Source organism: Aulonocara stuartgranti (assembly GCF_965226115.1).
Source record: "Aulonocara stuartgranti genome assembly, chromosome: 7".
In the NCBI taxonomy this organism is placed as follows: Eukaryota; Metazoa; Chordata; class Actinopteri; order Cichliformes; family Cichlidae; genus Aulonocara; species Aulonocara stuartgranti.
In genome coordinates this window covers 47,905,761-47,924,793 of record NC_138945.1, presented here as the reverse complement: position 1 = coordinate 47,924,793, position 19,033 = coordinate 47,905,761, and the positions used below count along the sequence as shown (strand labels likewise).

General features: G+C 39.2%; 1 protein-coding gene across 5 annotated transcripts in view; it reads left to right on the top strand.

Moving 5' to 3' along the window:
- The window catches only part of acanb (aggrecan b), a 37,046-nt gene extending 18,304 nt beyond the window's left edge, over positions 1 to 18,742 (top strand). For 2 of the 5 annotated variants that reach the window (XM_082538951.1, XM_082538952.1), the window contains 17 exons: positions 3,040 to 3,118; positions 6,022 to 6,405; positions 6,564 to 6,738; positions 7,392 to 7,519; positions 7,648 to 7,941; positions 8,735 to 8,932; positions 9,071 to 9,245; positions 9,458 to 9,585; positions 9,716 to 10,009; positions 10,560 to 10,661; positions 10,844 to 10,948; positions 11,345 to 12,553; positions 12,827 to 12,985; positions 13,671 to 13,753; positions 13,943 to 14,087; positions 14,921 to 15,103; positions 16,518 to 18,742. In XM_082538951.1, the coding sequence (XP_082395077.1) occupies positions 3,040 to 3,118; positions 6,022 to 6,405; positions 6,564 to 6,738; positions 7,392 to 7,519; positions 7,648 to 7,941; positions 8,735 to 8,932; positions 9,071 to 9,245; positions 9,458 to 9,585; positions 9,716 to 10,009; positions 10,560 to 10,661; positions 10,844 to 10,948; positions 11,345 to 12,553; positions 12,827 to 12,985; positions 13,671 to 13,753; positions 13,943 to 14,087; positions 14,921 to 15,103; positions 16,518 to 16,606 (3,930 nt within the window). In that variant the 3' untranslated portion in view covers positions 16,607 to 18,742. The other 3 variants (XM_082538953.1, XM_082538954.1, XM_082538955.1) reach the window with 3 other exon arrangements.
- The last annotated feature ends 291 nt before the right edge of the window (positions 18,743 to 19,033 follow it).

Below are 19,033 nucleotides of genomic sequence, written 5' to 3'. Positions count from 1 at the left end.
GTGGAAAGTTTTAAAGTCTGTCACCCTTTTCACCACACTTGGCATCACTGTGAATTATGCACCACGAAGACTGCAAGACAAGAAACTAAGCCAGGAGAAAACAGGCTTTCCAGTTGCTGTTAAATTGTTTCTTTTTCTGGCATATCCATACCTTGGCATCATTTTGATAATAGAAACAGACAAAAACAGTAACTAACTAACTAAAAAGAGTCGATACGGACATTAAGATCCAACTTTTAACTGTAACTACTTATATGCAAGCATTAATAAGTATATGTTAATGAGAGGGGTTTTGGGAAATCAATCTGAGAAACTTGTAATGTGGTAATAAGTTATGAGAATCTGAATCAGATTACTTTGTTAATTCTGATTCTGATTAATTATAGAATTTTAATAATCTTAACAAAAAAAAAAAAATTCTCCTGAAAATAATCCGGTACAAGGACTGGAATGAAAATGGGTAAAAAAACCAAAAAAACCCAGCCAATTCCAAAGGGGGAAAAAAAGACCTTCAGGAACCTGGAGAACTACTTCTCAAGACCTCTTTTTAAAAAATTACAAGAAAGCCTCATAATGAGGGGTGACATATAGTATGTGAGAGCAACTAGAAGAAGTCTGGAAAGCTGGAAATCAGGAGTCACTCAGAAACTCAATGACACCAAAAATAAGTGAAACGGCACTCAGAGAAAACATCCTCTACCAAGGTCGAGAGATGCAGCCACATTTTTATGAAGTTTTTTTTTCTTTGCCTCTACCTCTTGAACAAGTTTAATGAAAAGACTTATGGACTGAGCATGGCAAAGCCAAAAGTAAAGCAATCCTGGGTGGATTTGTCCGTCTGTCTACACATGCTTTGTGGTATTTTGTGTTTCCTCCAAAACTGAGCCAGCATTCACCCGCAGACAGATCTCAGACAGCAGGAGAAATGTTAACGCTACTGTAGGATGGAATAACACCCGACACATAGACACACATGCAGACACACACTCAGCTGTGTAATGTATCTGCAGACAGACCTCTAATATGTCTGCATTATCTCGCTTGATTTTAATTCTATGTTGAATTATTGAAAATTTGCCAGCTCACAGTAGCTCTCTTTTGGCCCATTCCAGAGGCTGTCACTCAGTAGTCAGTCAGCAAAGGCTTTGTGACTGTGAGCTTCAGGTTTATTGGTTGTAAAGGTCTCTCTGTGGCTGCTTGGAAGGAACTGGGAGCATTCGGCCGCCTGTCTTGGGGCTTGTGAAAGCAGCACAATGAGGGTTCAGTGGGGACTTGCAACGGTTCTGCCTGTTTGACCGTGCTTCACGTCAGAGCAGTGGAAAGTTGAGAAAAAATAAGCAATGAGGTAGTTGGTGCTTGACAGATGTGAGTTTGTGATACGAAAGCTCATGTTGTTTGGCTGAAATTGTATCGTGCCTGGCTTTTCTAACCTAAAAAGTATATATATATATATATATATATATATATATATATGAGAAGCTGCATTTAGATACTTCAGGAGTAAATATTTTTGTGTTTGTGTGATGTATTGATATAGTTGGACCTCAAATTAAAGTTTGCACTATGTCATTTAGCATTTGCTAATTAGTGAAAGGCACAAAATAAGGCTGAGGCTATTTGTAATTACATTTGCAGTTATTTAGTCATGAAACTGAGTACTGTGTCATTTTTATTTAGACCTGAATTAACTGAATTACATAACAAGTCAGTGTAACAAAAATGTTGCCGCAATTCACCCCGAGGAGAACATAAATGTCTGTCAGTCTGTCTATAAAAGAAGACTGTGGCCAGTGTGGTGTTACAGTTTGGTTTGGGAGTACAGCTTTGAAGCCTGAGAGTTTTGCTTTTTGCACGTCCTCATGTTGATTTTTAGAGGCAGATATGTCTGCATTTAAATAATAAAAATGGGTACTGAATTATCTGCTAGCTTGGAAGGCAGGAAACATCTGTAGACTGTGTAGACTTGTGTGTTTTGCTGCTAATTAGCCCTCACTTATGAGTGAAATAATAATATGATGTCATTTATCAAAATAACTGGTGCATGATACCCTATTCAGTAAGTATCAGTCCAACAATGTTTGATCCCCTTCAAAGAAAGTTTCGATAATGCTGCTTAACAACAGCTAACAGAGGCTAACAATTGCAACAGCGCTTACCAACAGAAAAGTACTGTATACACAATAACTTTACTTCAACAGGCAACAGTTCAAACAAAGCTGAGAGGTCCAGTTTAGCGTGTTTTAGCCTAACAGCCAGTCCCTGAAGTGCCTTGTGTGTGGACCATAGATAAGTAAAAGTTAATACAATTTGAATTATATAGAATTCACTCTTGTGGTCATAAAGTAGGATTTAGTGATAGAGATCAAAACAGTTTAACTACACATGGCTACAAACTGTATTCCTGCTGTAAAGTTGTACATTTTAACACAGAGATCAATTGGGAGCCAGCCTTAAGTGACCATTTGAGGGACTGTTGGGCATGATTCAAAGTTACAGATGGCACACAAACACATTTACAGGCAGACACGTGCACAGTGCAGACAATATAACAGTTTTGCTGAAAGAAAAGTCTTCATTCAACATTCATTTTTTCACAAATGAAGAACCTTTTGAGATGAATGATTCATACTTTCTACTCGCTGTCTGAAGTTATTTTAGCTCTAAACACATTTATGTGACCAGACACAGAGGGTCTTTCATTCCTCAGTGAGCATTTCTAAGTGATACTGCAGACTCATGATGGCCTATTTCCATTTTAGCTGATGCAATAAATAAAAGTGCTGGATATAATGAATAACACGGAGTATATGTGTACAGTCTGGGGGGGAAACGCAGCGGCATATAGAGGCATAATTAAATCCTCAATTCACTCTAACACTTGTGTCACCACTTCATATGTATTTCTGGTCATAAGATTTTAAAAGTGTGTGTCATTTTATATCCCGTTTTACCCGACTTGTGAACAATAAATAATGCAAAAATTGTAAAAAGGCTATGAGCATGTACACAAATGCGATTACAATGTTGGCTGTTCTTCAGGTAACGATGACCCCCTTGTTTCTGCTGTGTGTGTCCTTACCACTCATCTGGGCAACAATATCTTCTGAAGACCATGATAGTAAGTGGCCAAAATTTAATTGCTCCTCTTAATGCCTCTTACAAACTTTTTTTTTTTTTTTTTCCCCAATTTTGACCCCTTAAAGATACTTTTTGTAAATACCCTCTGAAGAACTTTCACCACCAGGGGGAAGCATTTTACCAGCAGTTATATTAAGAGTTATGACTGTTAATGTTGAATGGGAGGAAAGTCCATGACAATTTGCACTGTTTAGGGTTCAGTTGTATTTGACCAGACATTTGAAATTTGAATTCAAAATAAAAAGTAAATAATATTTTTTGTTAAATACTGGTATGTCTTTGCCCACCCTAAGAAAATAATTTATTTTGTACCAGATAGTCTACTAGTCAGCCTTCTTTGGGCAAGACGTTTGCTAATTTATAGTCATGTTGTACTTATCTACCAACTTTGCGATCTTTAAAAACCTTGATATATTAATCTTCTGATGGTCATTTTTGATTTCAGAGAGTGTCGTGTACTGTTCGCCTTAGAGACCTTCAGTTTTTAAAATGAAATATTGATTTGCTTTTAGAACAAAGGGAAACTGTCTTATACAACACACCACAAACATACAATATTTCCCGAGAACATTACCCCAAACCTAAACCCTACAAGTCCCTTTTCTCCCCCTCCACACCCCCCGCCCTCCCTACCAACACATATCACCTTTGCAGCACAACCATAACATTCCAATGACACTACAGGTTAACATAATGAGCAAGGAGGAAGGTACAGAGACCTTCAGTTTTGTTTTAGATTCCTGATACCTTTACCTATTTGTGATGACACTTCACCCCCTTTCCCCACTGGTCCTTAATAAGCAGTATCATTATTACGCTCTCGTAGAGCTGGGCGATATGAGATTTTTTCATATCATGTTAAGAGATTTTCTACATTATACATTATAACCAAATCTCTATAATACAATATAATCAAGTGTGCCTTATATTTTGTGTGTTCATATATTTTCACATAACCAAGCTTATTGTTAAAGAGAACATAATGCATTCCTTACCTCAGTGTGTGATGTCAGATAAGCATGATATACTTCTGCATTGTTATTTTCAGTGTATGTGTGCAAGGTCAGATAAGCTGAGATAATGCCTGACCTCTCCCTTTTCAGTTAAAAGAGGAAGTACTATGTAACTTACTTTCACTATAAATAAAGCAAGCAAGCCTGCACTCGGTGTGTGTGTCTTCTCAGAGGCATTCACCCGTGCGCACGTCTTCTAATACTTTCTGAGTCGGTCTGCAGTTGTCTCATTTCTCTTATCTGTGTTTGAACAAATGTCAAACCCCTGACATATCACGATATGTTTTTTTCATTTCAGTCGATAACGATATCTATCACGATATAAGCCAAATAACTATATTTGTAAGATTTAAATGTGCCGTTGCTCACAAGTAAAATGTGAAATAATCAGCAGCTTGTTTTTATTTAAATATTTATTTCCCATAATAAGTTCAACAGGGTAGATGTACTTAAGGAACATGAGACTTTTTCAGATAAATAAAGGCAAATATTGCAAACTACACAAAAGGCAGCCGCTAAAGCGTTTAAGTTTCAAAATAGAACAAACGAAACAGACTAAATTGTCAATTCCACTTAGAAACAAAATATTAATTCTAAAAACAAATCTTAGTTTGTTTTACAGAAGAACAGACAAAACTGACTAACTTTTGTCAATATCAAATAAACTGAGAACTAAAAGGAAATTCTCAATCTCTCCTTGTTGTATAGCTTAGCTTTTCAAACAGTTTTAACAGTTACTTTAGTCTGACAAAAGCCGAATGACGAATTAGCGCTTCCAGTCAGAGACTGAGGCTACGTCCACACGTACACGGGTATTTTTGAAAACGGAGATTTTCCGTTTTCGTTTTAAAAAATAATCCCGTCCACACATAAAGGCAGAAATGAAGGAAAACGCTGCTATGAACATGCCAAAGCAGCAGGTGGCGCTAGATTCCTAACCGTGCAGAAATGTTGGCCAATCAGAAGTCTAGAAGCCTCGGTGGGAAAAAGTAAACAAAGCTGGGGCATAGAAGCAGAACCGAGTCGTATGTGTGGAGGGACAGTAACTGTGTGTATATGTAAGCATTTAAACACTGCAGAGAGTAGAATTAACAGTAACAGTGTTGTAGAAATTCATTTCACCGAAACAATAACGTGGCGCACAGTGTGACGCATGCACCAGTTTATTGTATTTCCAGACTTGTTTTCGGCACATTTACAGTGCACGCTACTCTGTTTTTTGTCAGACTTGAAATAGCCGAAATACCTTCCCACTACGGAACTTCTTTGGCTCTTCCGTTCGACAATCTCTCCGGCATTGGAACCATCATCTGTTTTCTCTTAAGGTCACGCTCGGTTGATTTTTCTAGTCGGCACACTCATTTCCTCCATTAGGCGCTGGCTCCATTACCCGCTGGCTGCTTCCCAAACAAACACACGTGCGGCTTGGCACTTGTGCTGTACATAACAAGTCACGCGACGTGACGCTGCGGCTGTGATTGGTTCAGCTCTGCGCTACTTAATTTGGATTGGCTGACCTTTTTTTTTTTTTTTTTTAAGAGGACAAGAGCAGCGAGGTCTATCACGATAGCTTAATTTCTCTATTGAGTAAAAGTTATATCGCGATACATATCGTTATCGTTCTATCGCCCAGCTCTACGCTCTCGTGAGGTTTCAACCTTGTCAGTGCCACAAATTGGTTAATATTGATTCGTGGTCTGTGTTGTCTTATGTTTTGAAATGTCTCTTGTTGCTTCATCTGTCTTACTATTTCACACTTTGCATGAAATTTAACAGATGTTTATTGTGGTCCCAGATTTTTTGACCTGACTGCATCTCTGCACAGTATATTAAATTGCACCTCGAACAATTGTGCCTATCTTTATCCCAGATGTTGAAAGCACATTACATGTCAGCATCCCTGTGGAGATGCCTCTTCGTCCTCTCCTGGGGGGAAAGGTGGAGGTGCCATGTTACTTCTTGGATAAGAGCCTCAATGACACTGGAGCCCTGACCGTCGCTACACTCTCCCACCGCATTAAATGGACCTACATCACCAAGGACAAAGTCGACACCATCTTAGTGGCATCGCAGGGCAAAGTTGAGGTCAAGCAAGATTATTTGGACAGAGCGATGTTGGCTAACTATCCGCTGTTTCCCACTGATGCCACCCTGGAAATGACAGAGCTTAGGTCCAAAGATTCTGGCATCTACCGCTGTGAGGTGACACATGGCATCGAGCACAACTACGATACTGTGGAAATGCAAGTTCAGGGTACGATACGAAACCACTAACAGCTTTGTTCACTTTAAAAGGGTGTAAAGCAGTAACCAATCATTGTTTGTGCCTGTTTCACTCAAAGTGAAAGTTGCCAACAATACACTTTGTTTTTATCTGAGAACTGCCCTCTGCTAACTTTATGTGTCTCATAGGTATTGTGTTCCACTACCGTGCCATCTCCACGCGTTACACCTTGACATTTGAGAAGGCCAAGGCAGCCTGTATCCAGAACAGTGCCACCATTGCTACCCTAGCCCAACTGCAGGCTGCATATGATGATGGATTCCACCAGTGTGATGCTGGATGGCTTTCTGATCAGACGGTCAGGTAGTGTTTACCCTTTTTAACCATCAAATGTTGAAAATACTTATCACAGTTGCAGAAGATTGAAGAATAGCCAAGCACTCAATGCAGAGAGAGTACAAGAGTACAAATAGAGCAGGTCCATGATAAGATTCTGTCTCTGTACCTGTCCAAAATTATAAATCCTGATTCACTTTGATGTTAGAAAAGTCCAGTAAGAGGTTTAATGCTTTTATCCTTAACAGCTTCAGAAGAAGTCATGTTGAACCATTGCCTAAGATTTCAATGTGCAAATAAGGCAATGAAATCGAGAAAAGTATTTTGTATGTGGAGGTAAAATTCCATAGCAGTCATCATAAATGTTCAAATATTGGACTTTAACATTTTTATCCAAATCAGAGATGATAAAGCAGAACATGTTGTAAGATTTGCTGCTTTGAGGTGGAATTAGCCTCAGGCAGCTCTATAGTTCAACAACACAGGTTTTGGCATGAATGACTACGGTCAATTTAGAATCACCAGTTTACCTACCACAAATGTCTTTTAGTTTAAAACTGAAAGCAGGAAATATGTGGATGGATAGTTAAATTTAAAAAGTGTCTACTTTGCTGGGGACAAAACCACTTAGAATATTTACCTGCAATACGTTTCTCAGTTATTTCTTTTCTTTCCTCAAGGTACCCCATCCATCATCCACGAGAACCCTGCTACGGAGACAAGAGAGAACTTCCTGGTGTCAGGACCTATGGGGTGAGAGACGTCAACGAGACCTATGACGTGTATTGTTTTGCTGAAAAGATGCCAGGTAGGCTAAGCAAACAAGGGCAAGTTTTCAAAGCTCCCCATGATTCACAGAAAACCTCATAGCATAAATAACTGCATCCGTTCACATCACTGTGCTTTCCTCTCTTCTTCTACCCTCCTTGCTTCCAGGCAGAGTCTTCTACTCTATGTCTGTAGAGAAGTTTAGCTTTTACGAGGCAAAAGATCAGTGTGCTAAACTTGGTGCCAGACTTGCCACCACAGGAGAGCTTTACCTCGCCTGGAAGAATGGTATGGACGTGTGTAATGCTGGCTGGCTGGCAGACAGGAGTGTACGATACCCTATCAACATCGCCAGGCCTCAGTGCGGAGGGGGCCTCCTGGGAGTGAGAACCGTCTACCTGTTCCCCAACCAGACTGGGTACCCCTATCCAGACGATCGCCATGATGCCATTTGCTTCCAAGGCAAGTACTCTAGGAACTCTAGTACCCTACGCTGGTATCATGTTCTTTTCATTGAATGGTGTCTGTGGTCTGCTCCAAGCATATCAACCTGTACTGTGGCCAAACAACCCTACGTCTGATTCAAATCTCTAGAGCCCATAATTCCAAGAGGCCTGGTCATGGATGATTTTTGTTTTTTTTGTTTTTTTTCTTTAGCTGTTGAGTTATTTTTGGAATTCAATAACTTTGCCTCTAAAACAGGTCACATTTGTATTATCGCTGTCAGTAGATGTGAAAGTCAAAGGCACATCCCATTATTATATTTTGGGTACTTGGAGACAGACCTTTCCATCAAGTGGTATGCTCTTGGGTTGAACTTGCAGAGGTGGCCAATCAAGCTACTTTTATATTGGTTTCCTTAGAGTTATGGTGTTTAAATCTATTCACTAACAGCAAAGAGACCCTAATACCTAGGTTTGAAACAGGTTTCACATCTCTTGCTTTAGGTTGTGATCACTAGCACTTAAAATGGCACTGCTCATTCTAATTTTGTCAAAATTTTATGTTTAAATACTTCTATAATAGCTCCTTTATGTTTTAGACACAGTTCCAAATACAGAGCACTGCTTGCTTATTTAAATGCAAATTATGAGAACATCAGTATTTCCCTGCCCTTATTCTTTTACTTGACTATATTGCTCTTATAAATTTAATAAATATGTGAGGTGTTTTTCTAACTGGATGTGTAAATGTCTAGATGTGCTGACTACTAAGGCTATAATAATTTGTCAGTAATGCAATTTTATTTCCTTAGCCGATGAAGACAAAGATGCCGTGCCTGGGCAGACCACTCCATTCCCATACATTGTTACCGTGGCGCCTCCTGCTCAGGTGCCGGGCATCATCCCTTCATCTGAAAAAGAAGAGTCCAAAACTGGGGAAGTAGTTACTCTGCCTCCACTACCTATACCTCCAAGTATGACAGATGTAGATGCCCCTATGGCTCCGACTGGTACGCACTTACACGTTATAATCAATAACAGAATCCTCTGGAACATTTTTCCCTACATTTTAATAGGAAATTTCAGAGGACTACAATACAAGTACAAAAAAGTGAGGTTGCCACTGTAATCCTGTAATCTTGTCCCAGGTGTGGTGTTCCACTATCGACCCATTACCGGTCGGTATACTCTAACGTTTTTGAAGGCTCAGCAGGCTTGCCAGAACATTGGGGCAGTCATTGCCAGTCCTCAGCAGCTGCAGGCAGCCTTTGAGAAAGGTCTACATCAATGTGACGCCGGCTGGTTAAGCGACCAAACTGTCCGGTGAGACATGTAGCATAGATATATATCAAAATATACATTATCTTTGTCATACAGTACAGTGAGTTTTAGTTTGAAATGTTTTACTTTGAACTCTGGATTGCAGCCCTCATAGTGACATCAAAAGAAATAAAAAAATATTTCATATCATAATTTTTATTGTACAGCAAACCATGTCCTTATTAAACTGCACTTACACTCTCTTTCTTCCTCAGGTATCCAATTGTGTCACCCAGAGAAAACTGTGCTGGTAACCTTCTAGACCTCAAAGGAGTCAGATCCTATGGCCTGAGACCAGCCAGTGAACTCTATGATGTATACTGCTATGTTGAACGTTTGACAGGTGAGGAGCTTTAATCACTCTGAGGACATCAAACTTCCACTTCTGTGTCCTCTACAACACTCTAAACAAAACTGTAACATCTTTCTAACAGACTGTTTAACCACTTCTGCCTGTTTGTACTTTCTGTTAGGTGTGGTCTTCTTCACCACTGACTATGGCAGATTCACTTATGAGGAGGCTGTGCATCACTGTGAGAAACTTAACGCCACCCTGGCCACTCCTGGGGAGCTCTATGCTGCCTGGAATCAAGGACTTGACCAGTGCAGTCCCGGCTGGTTAATGGACCGCAGTGTCCGCTTCCCTATCACAACCCCCAGGTCTCACTGTGGAGGCAACCAGGTGGGAGTCCACACCATCTACACCTACCCCAACCAGACAGGCTTCCCCAGTGAGGACTTGCAATATGATGCCTACTGTTTTAGAGGTAGGAATGGGTTAAGTGTGGATTCATTTATGTGCAAAAAAAAGCATTAATTTCATTATTTTCGTAAATAAACCATTGATTTTATATATTTCAGTTGCATTTTTTCTCAGAATGATTGGTTCATGTTTATTGAGGGTGAAGAATCTTTTTTATTGCATGGAAAGACAGATTTCACTGAGGCTCGTTTGAATAGAAAGATGCATTGTTAATCAGATGTTGAGTTGGCAATAAACCCTGAACATTGCCACTGTGAATCTTGACGTGTGCTATTATACACTGGGAAGTTATTTAAAAGTAAGAGATACATGGTTTGAATCAATTAAGGTAGGGATCAGTTGTTGATGGATACCTTAAAGATTGGAAAAGTAAAACATAATTGATAAAGAGGTAAACACGTGAAACAATATAGATGTGATCTTGTTGTATAGTCTGCAATGTTGATATTTGATGTTTTACATTTTTATTATAATGATACTGATACAACGTTTTATCTGCATGTTTTAACCATCCCAGAAAACTTCATCTGCTCACTGCAATTTGTTTCTTTCAGCTGAAGTTCCCGTTGTTTATGTTAACAATGAAACCAGTGTAAATTTGACCACAGTGACTGAGGATGTTATCAACAAGACAATAGCTATCACTGATAGCACTGGTAAGACACATGCATGCAAATAGCACTTTAAAATCCCTGCTCTTTTCTTGGCTTATTATTACAGTTGTAATGTTTGGTAAACAAAACAAAAACTCACAAAAATAAATGTAATATGGCCTTGCTTTCTACTGTGAATGCAGGTAAAAATTTCTGATTTTAAACCTTATTTTGTTTGCTTTTAGTTGCAACTACTGTAGACTACAATGAAACTGAAACCAGTACAAACATTACTGATATTGACTTTGTCAATGAGACCATCATCACACCTCAAAAAGTTATTCCTACAGGTAAGACAGCCATAAACAACTTTGTCAATCAATTAAATCAACTGACTTAATGTTTAATTCTACCTATTAATGTCTTGTGTCAAAATTTTGATGTAATAATTTAATACCAGGACTCACTTTTAAAGTCGTGAAGAGTTTGAGATACTTATTTGAGTTTTTTAAATACAAACAATTAATATATTAGGTTTTTTTTTCTTGAATGTCACATATATGTGTTACTAAATTGTCTAGTAATCACTTCTAAAGCCATTAGAGTATAAGCCTTATATAAAATATTTCTTATTAGAAAGTAATACAATAGGTTTTGTCAAACTAAACACAACAGGTAACTTTTCTCACTAAGCTATAATAAACTAATTCTTGGATTCTTGTCTGGATTCTTACGATTCCCCACAGTCAAAACCATTCCGGTACCAGTTGATTTTTCGGGCTCTGGTTCAGCTGAACATTCAGCCAATGGAGATTTCTCTGGAGAGTCTGGCACCTCCACCTCCAGCGGTGATGGATCTGGGTCAGATGTGGAAGTCAAGTTTAGCGGAGACAGTGATGTCTTCTCTGGAGACCAGTCTACCTCTGGAGAACAACAGGAGGCAGAAAGGGGAAGTGTTGACATCTTCACATCTGGAGAACCTGGTAGTGCATCTGGAGATCTGGGTAGTGCATCTGGATATCTGGGTAGTGCATCTGGATATCTGGGTAGTGCGTCTGGAGATCTTGGTAGTGCATCTGGAGATCTTGGTAGTGCATCTGGATATCTGGGTAGTGCATCTGGAGATCTTGGAAGTGCATCTGGAGATCCTGGTAGTCCATCTGGAGATCCTGGAAGTGCATCTGGAGATCTTGGTAGTGTATCTGGAGAAACTGGCACGGTATCTGGATCTGGGGAGGGGTTTGACAAAGAATACTCTGGTTTTATTACATCTGGATCAGATTTTCCCAGTGGAAGTGGGGACACCAGTGGCAGCAGCGGAAACTCCATAATAATCATGTTAGATGGAAAGATGGTGGAAGTTTTACAAACCCAGCAAAAGGCCACCGAGCAGGAACTAGGCCGAGCAGGATTTGATATCTTGGAATCAAGTCCATCTGGGTCAGGAGGTATGTCTGCATCAGGTTCCCAAGAGTTTTCAGGTCGCATTGACTTGACGGTCCTACCATCTCTGGAGAAAGAGTTGTCTGGATATCCCATTGGATCAGGGTTTCACAGTGGCTTTTCCAGTGGTTTTCCATCTGGTTTTTCTGGCAGTGGCTCTGCCTCTGGACACTCTTTGCAGCATCACGATGATGTTATCTACTTAACAGATGATGAAATGGTAGAAATGACTCTACCAACACTGGCACAACATCCTGAGCAGGGCAGGGGTGTGGTGGAGATAAGTGGGCAAGGAAGTGGTTCAGGGAACAGAATTTTAGATCAAATCTTGCAGCCATCAGGAAGTGGCACCACTCTGAATTTGGAGGAACTGCAGATTTATTCAGCTTATGATCAATCGGGACATGAGGAAAAAGTCCAGGAGGGGCGCACACCCTACATCAGCCCAACCACGGTACCATCTGTGTCTTTAGTCACTCCTGCTGTTGTGGAGGAGCCAGAAGTGAAGAAAGGTATGTTCTTTTTGTCTGTTGACATAGCCAACATTTTGGGAAAGAACCTTATTTATCAAGCAAAGTGACTGCATAATCACTCATGTTAAAATGAATGCCTATTGTTCCTCGCTATAAACTTATGTAGACACCAGTGATCCAAATCCATGGAGCTTAGGATCTGAGTCACTGAACAACAGCACGCAAAACTGAAAAAGTTGAAGAAGCCAGATATCTTTAGTGAGACGTATATTTGTTTATTTGTTTTTAAGATTTTTGTCCAAATGTGTGTAGCTGTGCAGGACTGTCCCGATGACTGGGTGAAGTTTATGGGCAGCTGTTACCGGCACTTTACAGGGAGAGACACTTGGGCTGAAGCTGAGAAACACTGTCAGGAACTCAATGCCCACCTGGTCAGCATCAGCTCCCAGGAGGAGCAGCAGTTTCTCATCTGTAAGTAACTGTTGGAAAGATGAGTGACCAGCCTTCGACATTATACAGGGTGGGCCATTTATATGGATACACCGTAATAACATGGGAATGGTTGGTGATATTAAAGTCCTGTTTGTGGCACATTAGTATATGTGAGGGGGCAAACTCCTCAAGATGGGTGGTGACCATGGTGGCCATTTAGAAGGCGGCCATCTTGGATACAACTTTTGTTTTTTCAATAGGAAGAGGGCCATGTGACACATCAAACTTATTGGTAATGTCACAAGAAAAACAATGGTGTGCTTGGTTTCAACGTAACTTTATTCTTTCATGACTTATTTACTTATTTGCAATCACCTGAACGATTGTCATTATTGATTAATTCTGCTGTCTACCAGAAAATCCTGAAATCAAGTCAAGTTAATTTATTTGCATAGCACATTGAAGTATAGTAGAACAAAGTGCTGCAGAGCAAGTAAGAAGTAAAGAAACAGTACAAATGATTTAATTTGTGCCCTGATGCTCAAGTGCATTTGTGATATAAATATCAAGTATCCAAATATGTTTTCACAGGACTGTATTTGCTGTGAGCCAAAAGTGGTAAACCACTGCATCACGTCACATCAAAGGGCTATCGACATAAAACATGGGAAGGTTAAGTCATATTTGTTTGAAAGGCTAAATTGACGTTGTCACTTCCCAACAGCTAACGGTGAGGAATACCAGTGGATTGGACTCAGTGACAAAGATATGCAGAATGTGTTCCACTGGACAGACGGGAGTCCCCTGGTGAGTTTGGTTAGAGATTCAGTTGTGTACTCAGGAAGCCATAGCACCTTCTGGACAAACCTGATCTTTCTCAATCATATATTTTTTTTTTATGAATTTTATGAAGATTTTGTATAGTTAGAGAATTCTTACTTTTTACTTAATTTTAAAGTTTTGTATTGGCAAAATATTGTTCTGTAATCCTTTTAGACCTTTGAGAACTGGAGGCCCAACCAACCAGATAACTACTTTGACTCTGGAGAAGATTGTGTGGTTATGATCTGGCATGAGGGTGGACAGTGGAATGACGTGCCCTGCAACTACTACCTTCCCTTCACCTGCAAGACTGGACCCGGTCAGTTTACTTGATTAAACATCTCGATTACTAAAACGTTTAGCTTTCTGTTTTTAGAGGTAATGTCAGTGAGGTAGCTTTATTTCGGCCAATCATAGCACAGAAATCATAACTGAAAAACATTGCAAGCACAAAACTCTTGATGGGGATGGGAATTGATAAGTATTTAGTGAATCTGATTCCATTATTGATATAACTTTTTCTTAAAAATAATGCAGGAGTCCAAGGAGAAAGCAATTCCTCATACGTTTCTCCGTAAAATGACCCGAAACACACTGTCTCACAATTACCATTTAACAATATAAAGCTGAGGCTATGGTCCAACACACCAGCACAAATCTCTACTCCAATGAGGACACACACACAATCTTTTTCTTAGCATTTAGATACAAACACAAAACTGACACAACAAAGCGAATATGAAAAGCTGAAGTTGTGTTAGCAGCATAATGCAGTTGTTTCTGTCCTGAAAGCAGTCTCCACTTTACCATCTCACTCTTGTCATTTTGTGCAATAAAAATAAAAGTATCCACGTTGGAGACTGCACCACTACCTCAGGCACACAAAATCAAATGAGCTGACTGCAAGTGCAAGTGGACTCAATAAGCGGGATCTGTAGGCAGGCACGCAAGCGATTCCAAGGAATTAGACTACTGGGAACCAATTGTGTATACAAGAACTGTTCTCGATTGTCATCCGTAATCAGTCATGTTAGCCATGTTTTAGACTGAACCAGGAGCCTCGATTACACTATGATAACACCAGACTTTATTTTAAATTGTCAGCTCATTGAAATATTGTTTTTGTTTTCATTGTTTATTTATCTCTGTCAGTCATGTGTGGCCCTCCCCCTGAGGTGGAACATGCCCAGCCGATGGGCAACATCACGCCACGCAGCCCTGTCAACTCTATAGTCCGCTACCAGTGTGACGCAGGCTACAAACAGCGCCACCTGCCTGTCATACGCTGTATGGATGATGGACAATGGACAGAGCCGCAAGTGGAATGTACAGAAGGTGATTTATCATTCGTTTCTAACTTGAACCTAAAAGAGTTGGGCCTTACAGTCACAAAAAGAAAAACAAACCTGGCAGACTAACATAAAAAAGACAAAGGCCTAAAGATCATAAAACAATGCATTATAATAAAATTAAAATTAGTTTTTTGTAAGACCCCTGATTGAAGACACTTGAACAAGGAACCTTTACAGTTCTCTGGATCTGGCTGAGTTTGTAGTTGTGTGTTAAATAGTTATGGCACCGTTTCAGGAAGCTGCTCTGGCTATGGCAGCAAAGTGATAATGGAAGTGATGCAGCTCTTAAGGATAGGCCAGAGTCACTTGTTTTTCTTGAAACATATAATTATACAAAATAATTAAAAGACCACAAAAAAAATGTTTGAAGTCTAAATAAAAAGCAAGCGATGGCAAGTTTAGTTAGAAAATTGCAATCCCAGACTATGGGTGCATCAGACTAACACACATGCCTGCTAGTTAGTTACTGTATCCAGTAATAAAATACTTAATTTTGACAACTTTCAATACTTAAATTGTACAGCTACACAGAAAAACATATTATTAGTTAGATATGTGTAACTATAATTCCCCAACAGTGCAATCACTGTGGAAAGACCAAGGTCAGTTACTACAATTGGAATTTGTGCCGTGACAGCCCTTACACTAAACAAAGTTTAAAAGTGTGAGTTGCTAATTAGCTGCAGTCACCAAAATCGCTTTTGTATCAGGGTGTTAGCAAGTTTATTTTTGGATTAATGGTTGCATTTGAACATGTGGATTTATGGGAAGTGACTGTTTTTTAAAGCCGGCTTCAAAATCTAATATGCATCTGTGCCAAGATATTAATTAATCTCTTGCATGAAGCATAGCCTGAAATCTGTATTTTAAATCTTTATGCAGTACTTTCTAAATGTAGACAATACACACCACCCTTGTAAGAATCATAGTTTGTAAGTTACAGGGCTGATTGTCCATTTCAACCAAAAAAAAAAACACTAAACTGACCTTGAAAACCTTGTTGGACGTAAGACAAATTTTAACATATTGTTAACATGACCCCACTCTACACCCCTACCAACAAATTCATTCAAAACTTTTTGAGCTATCATGTTTACAGATGCATGGAATGAGATATGGAATCAAACTGAATTAAACCTCTAGCTCTGGGTGTTCCTAGTGTTTTAACTAGGAATGCAAAACCAAGGCAAACAGAGAATGTATATCTCGAGTGAGGCAGGAGTAATGTTTTGTGCACAAAAAGTGTACCTCCAGTAACACTGACACTCTACCATTACACCGATAAAGATTTTCTGAAATGCATTCCTTAACCACACCACTGACTGCACGATAATTCTTAAAGTCTTCTGGCAGCTCACATTTACATGATGAGCATGTGTACCTTTTCTTCTGCTCAGCTGGTGCCAGCCATAACAGGCTAAACAAAAGATCCCTCAGGAGAAGAAGTAAAGGAGTGAGCACCCCGTGGGAGCAGAAACTGCCCTGAGCAGCACTGAAAGGACATACAACAGAGAGCCACAAAGGACCCCTCGTGTAAAGAAGCATGGACACCAATGCAAATGCCTGACCAAAAAGATAACATGCCCTCCCCTACCATGGATATCCACCAACTGAAGCACATTTAGACTGATAGTGTAACTAACTGATGTTTTGGGTCTTTAACAGTCACTCGTCAACTTCTTAAGGCACTTTTCTTTGTATTTATAACATTTAATTTATAGCTATTATCCGGTATTTTAAAAAAAAATCTTAACGCAAAATATTTTCTGCAATGTGCTGCCAGCACTGCAGACAAGGTCAGTCAGATGAAACTGTCCGTCAGTCAAGAGAGGCTGAAGAGTAACATGTGAAGTCCAAAACAGCCCAGTACATGTGGTTGACTCTCTGAAGTCAGATTCATTGCTAGTATAGGGTAAGTGTTTTCCAAGATCTGTGTTTCTTTCCTTTTTCTTTCTTTTTTTGTCTTTGGATCTAAAGACCGAATCTGAGTGATTCTGAGAACTGAAACAAACCTTTTTTTTTCTTTCAATCTACATATACCAGCAGAGTGATGATTAAATCATCTGGTTGTGACAGCTGTTCAGAATGCAGTAAAGTCATTTCATCTGAATTGAGGAGGCTTTGAAAATTAGAATTTTTTTTTCTTAAATATAAGTAAAGTCTTGGCAACACATTGGTACAAAAGAACTCAATTCTTTAATCCTGTAGACCTGTGGTTCTCAAACTGGAAAACACCTTCTTTAGAAGCCAACAAAGGTTCCACCCCCCCCCCAAAAAAAAAGTCAGGATTATCACACCAGCTAACTCTTGTCTCATTTTTTCCACACTAATATTTTTTAAAAACATTTTAAAATCAAAACAAACAAACAAAAACAATAAACAATAAAAAAAACATTCTTTCATTTTAGTTTAAATTCAGTTTGACTATAGTTTGTCATCCATCCAGTGCTGCCATAATTTGAAATCATCTTTCAAGCCTTAAATGATTTTGTCACAACCTCCTCAGTGCTAACACATCACCACAGCTTCAGATATACTGAAATGAATGTGCTGTTGTATTTGGTAACGAGAAAGTTCATGATTGAAGTGCAACAATCCTGGACTGAAACAGCAGGCACTCATGCACTTTGGAAGTTTTTGCTCATTTCTTTGCTTATCATTTGAATCCAGTGCGTCTTAAATTTAAAAAAAAAAGGAAAAAAAAGTCACCTCAACAACAGTGTGACCTGCCATCTGCTGGTGGAAAAGATGCTCTCATTGTCTTTAAAGTTGGGTAGATTTCTTAAAGGCAGTCCTTAACTTCTGTTGTTTTTTTAAAAAATATATTTCTTACTGTAAATATTCTCAGCAGAATTCTCTGAACAGCAGGATCTGTCATAACTTACAACGCGCACGCAGTTTAATTGTTTTGATTTATTCATCATCTACTTTTTTGTCAGGTTGTTAGTTAGTTAACTGGAAAGTTACACATATGCATCACCAAACACATGGGCGTTTGACAGCCACCAGTACAGAGGAAGAAACAGGCTGGGTTTTTTTTCTTTGGTTTGTTTATTTTGTGGAGGTTTCTGGCTGTGTGTCAAGTAACAGGGTATTATCGACAGACATTCTTAAAAAGAATAAATTAGAAGCAGCAGAAATTAGGAAAAATAATGACATGTAGGGTTCGTTTTGGGGTGGATGAAACGATTCTGAAATGTTGACCATGACCTGTGAAGGTCAAGATTTGCTTCACCTCTGAGACATTGCAGTTATTTTAGTGCATATGTGACCTTTTACAGACCAGCTCACAAACACTGAAACCTCTTAGTCGCTCATGGACAGGCATACAAAAGTAGATCATGGAACTCACAAAGCAAACGCTTACACATTTTTAGGTTTTTTTTAATAACATTCAATTATATGAATGAAATCCATTGATGCTCCCTCTGTACTGCAGTACTGTACATAATATGTGCAAAGCTCAACCTGAAGAGTGAGTCTGTTTCAGTGTTTGTGAACTACTGGTTCTTCCAACAACTAAAATATCTTAAGAAATAAAGCAAAATGATCACATAGATGTAAATTCTGCTGTAACTGTTCAGATCCCAACTTCTGATGTGAACATACAGTATACCGTAATGTGCTGTACTGAATAAAACTTGGAATCATCTGTCTCCTGGAATTTTTGTCCTATTCTTAACGATTCAAGAGTCATCAACATTTTCTGTTTGAAAAATTTTTTTTTTCTTTTGGTCGTTTTTATGGAAGCATCTTTCCCTTAAGCGGTCGAATTTGAGGTAAAGTCTCTGGAGCCAGAGGCACAACCTGGCATACAGTTTGTTTTTACCTTCCTGTGGAAATACACTGTGAAAAAAAGCACACGATAAATAGCTCCTTCATCGGCCACTACAGCAGCTACCTTCATCACTGT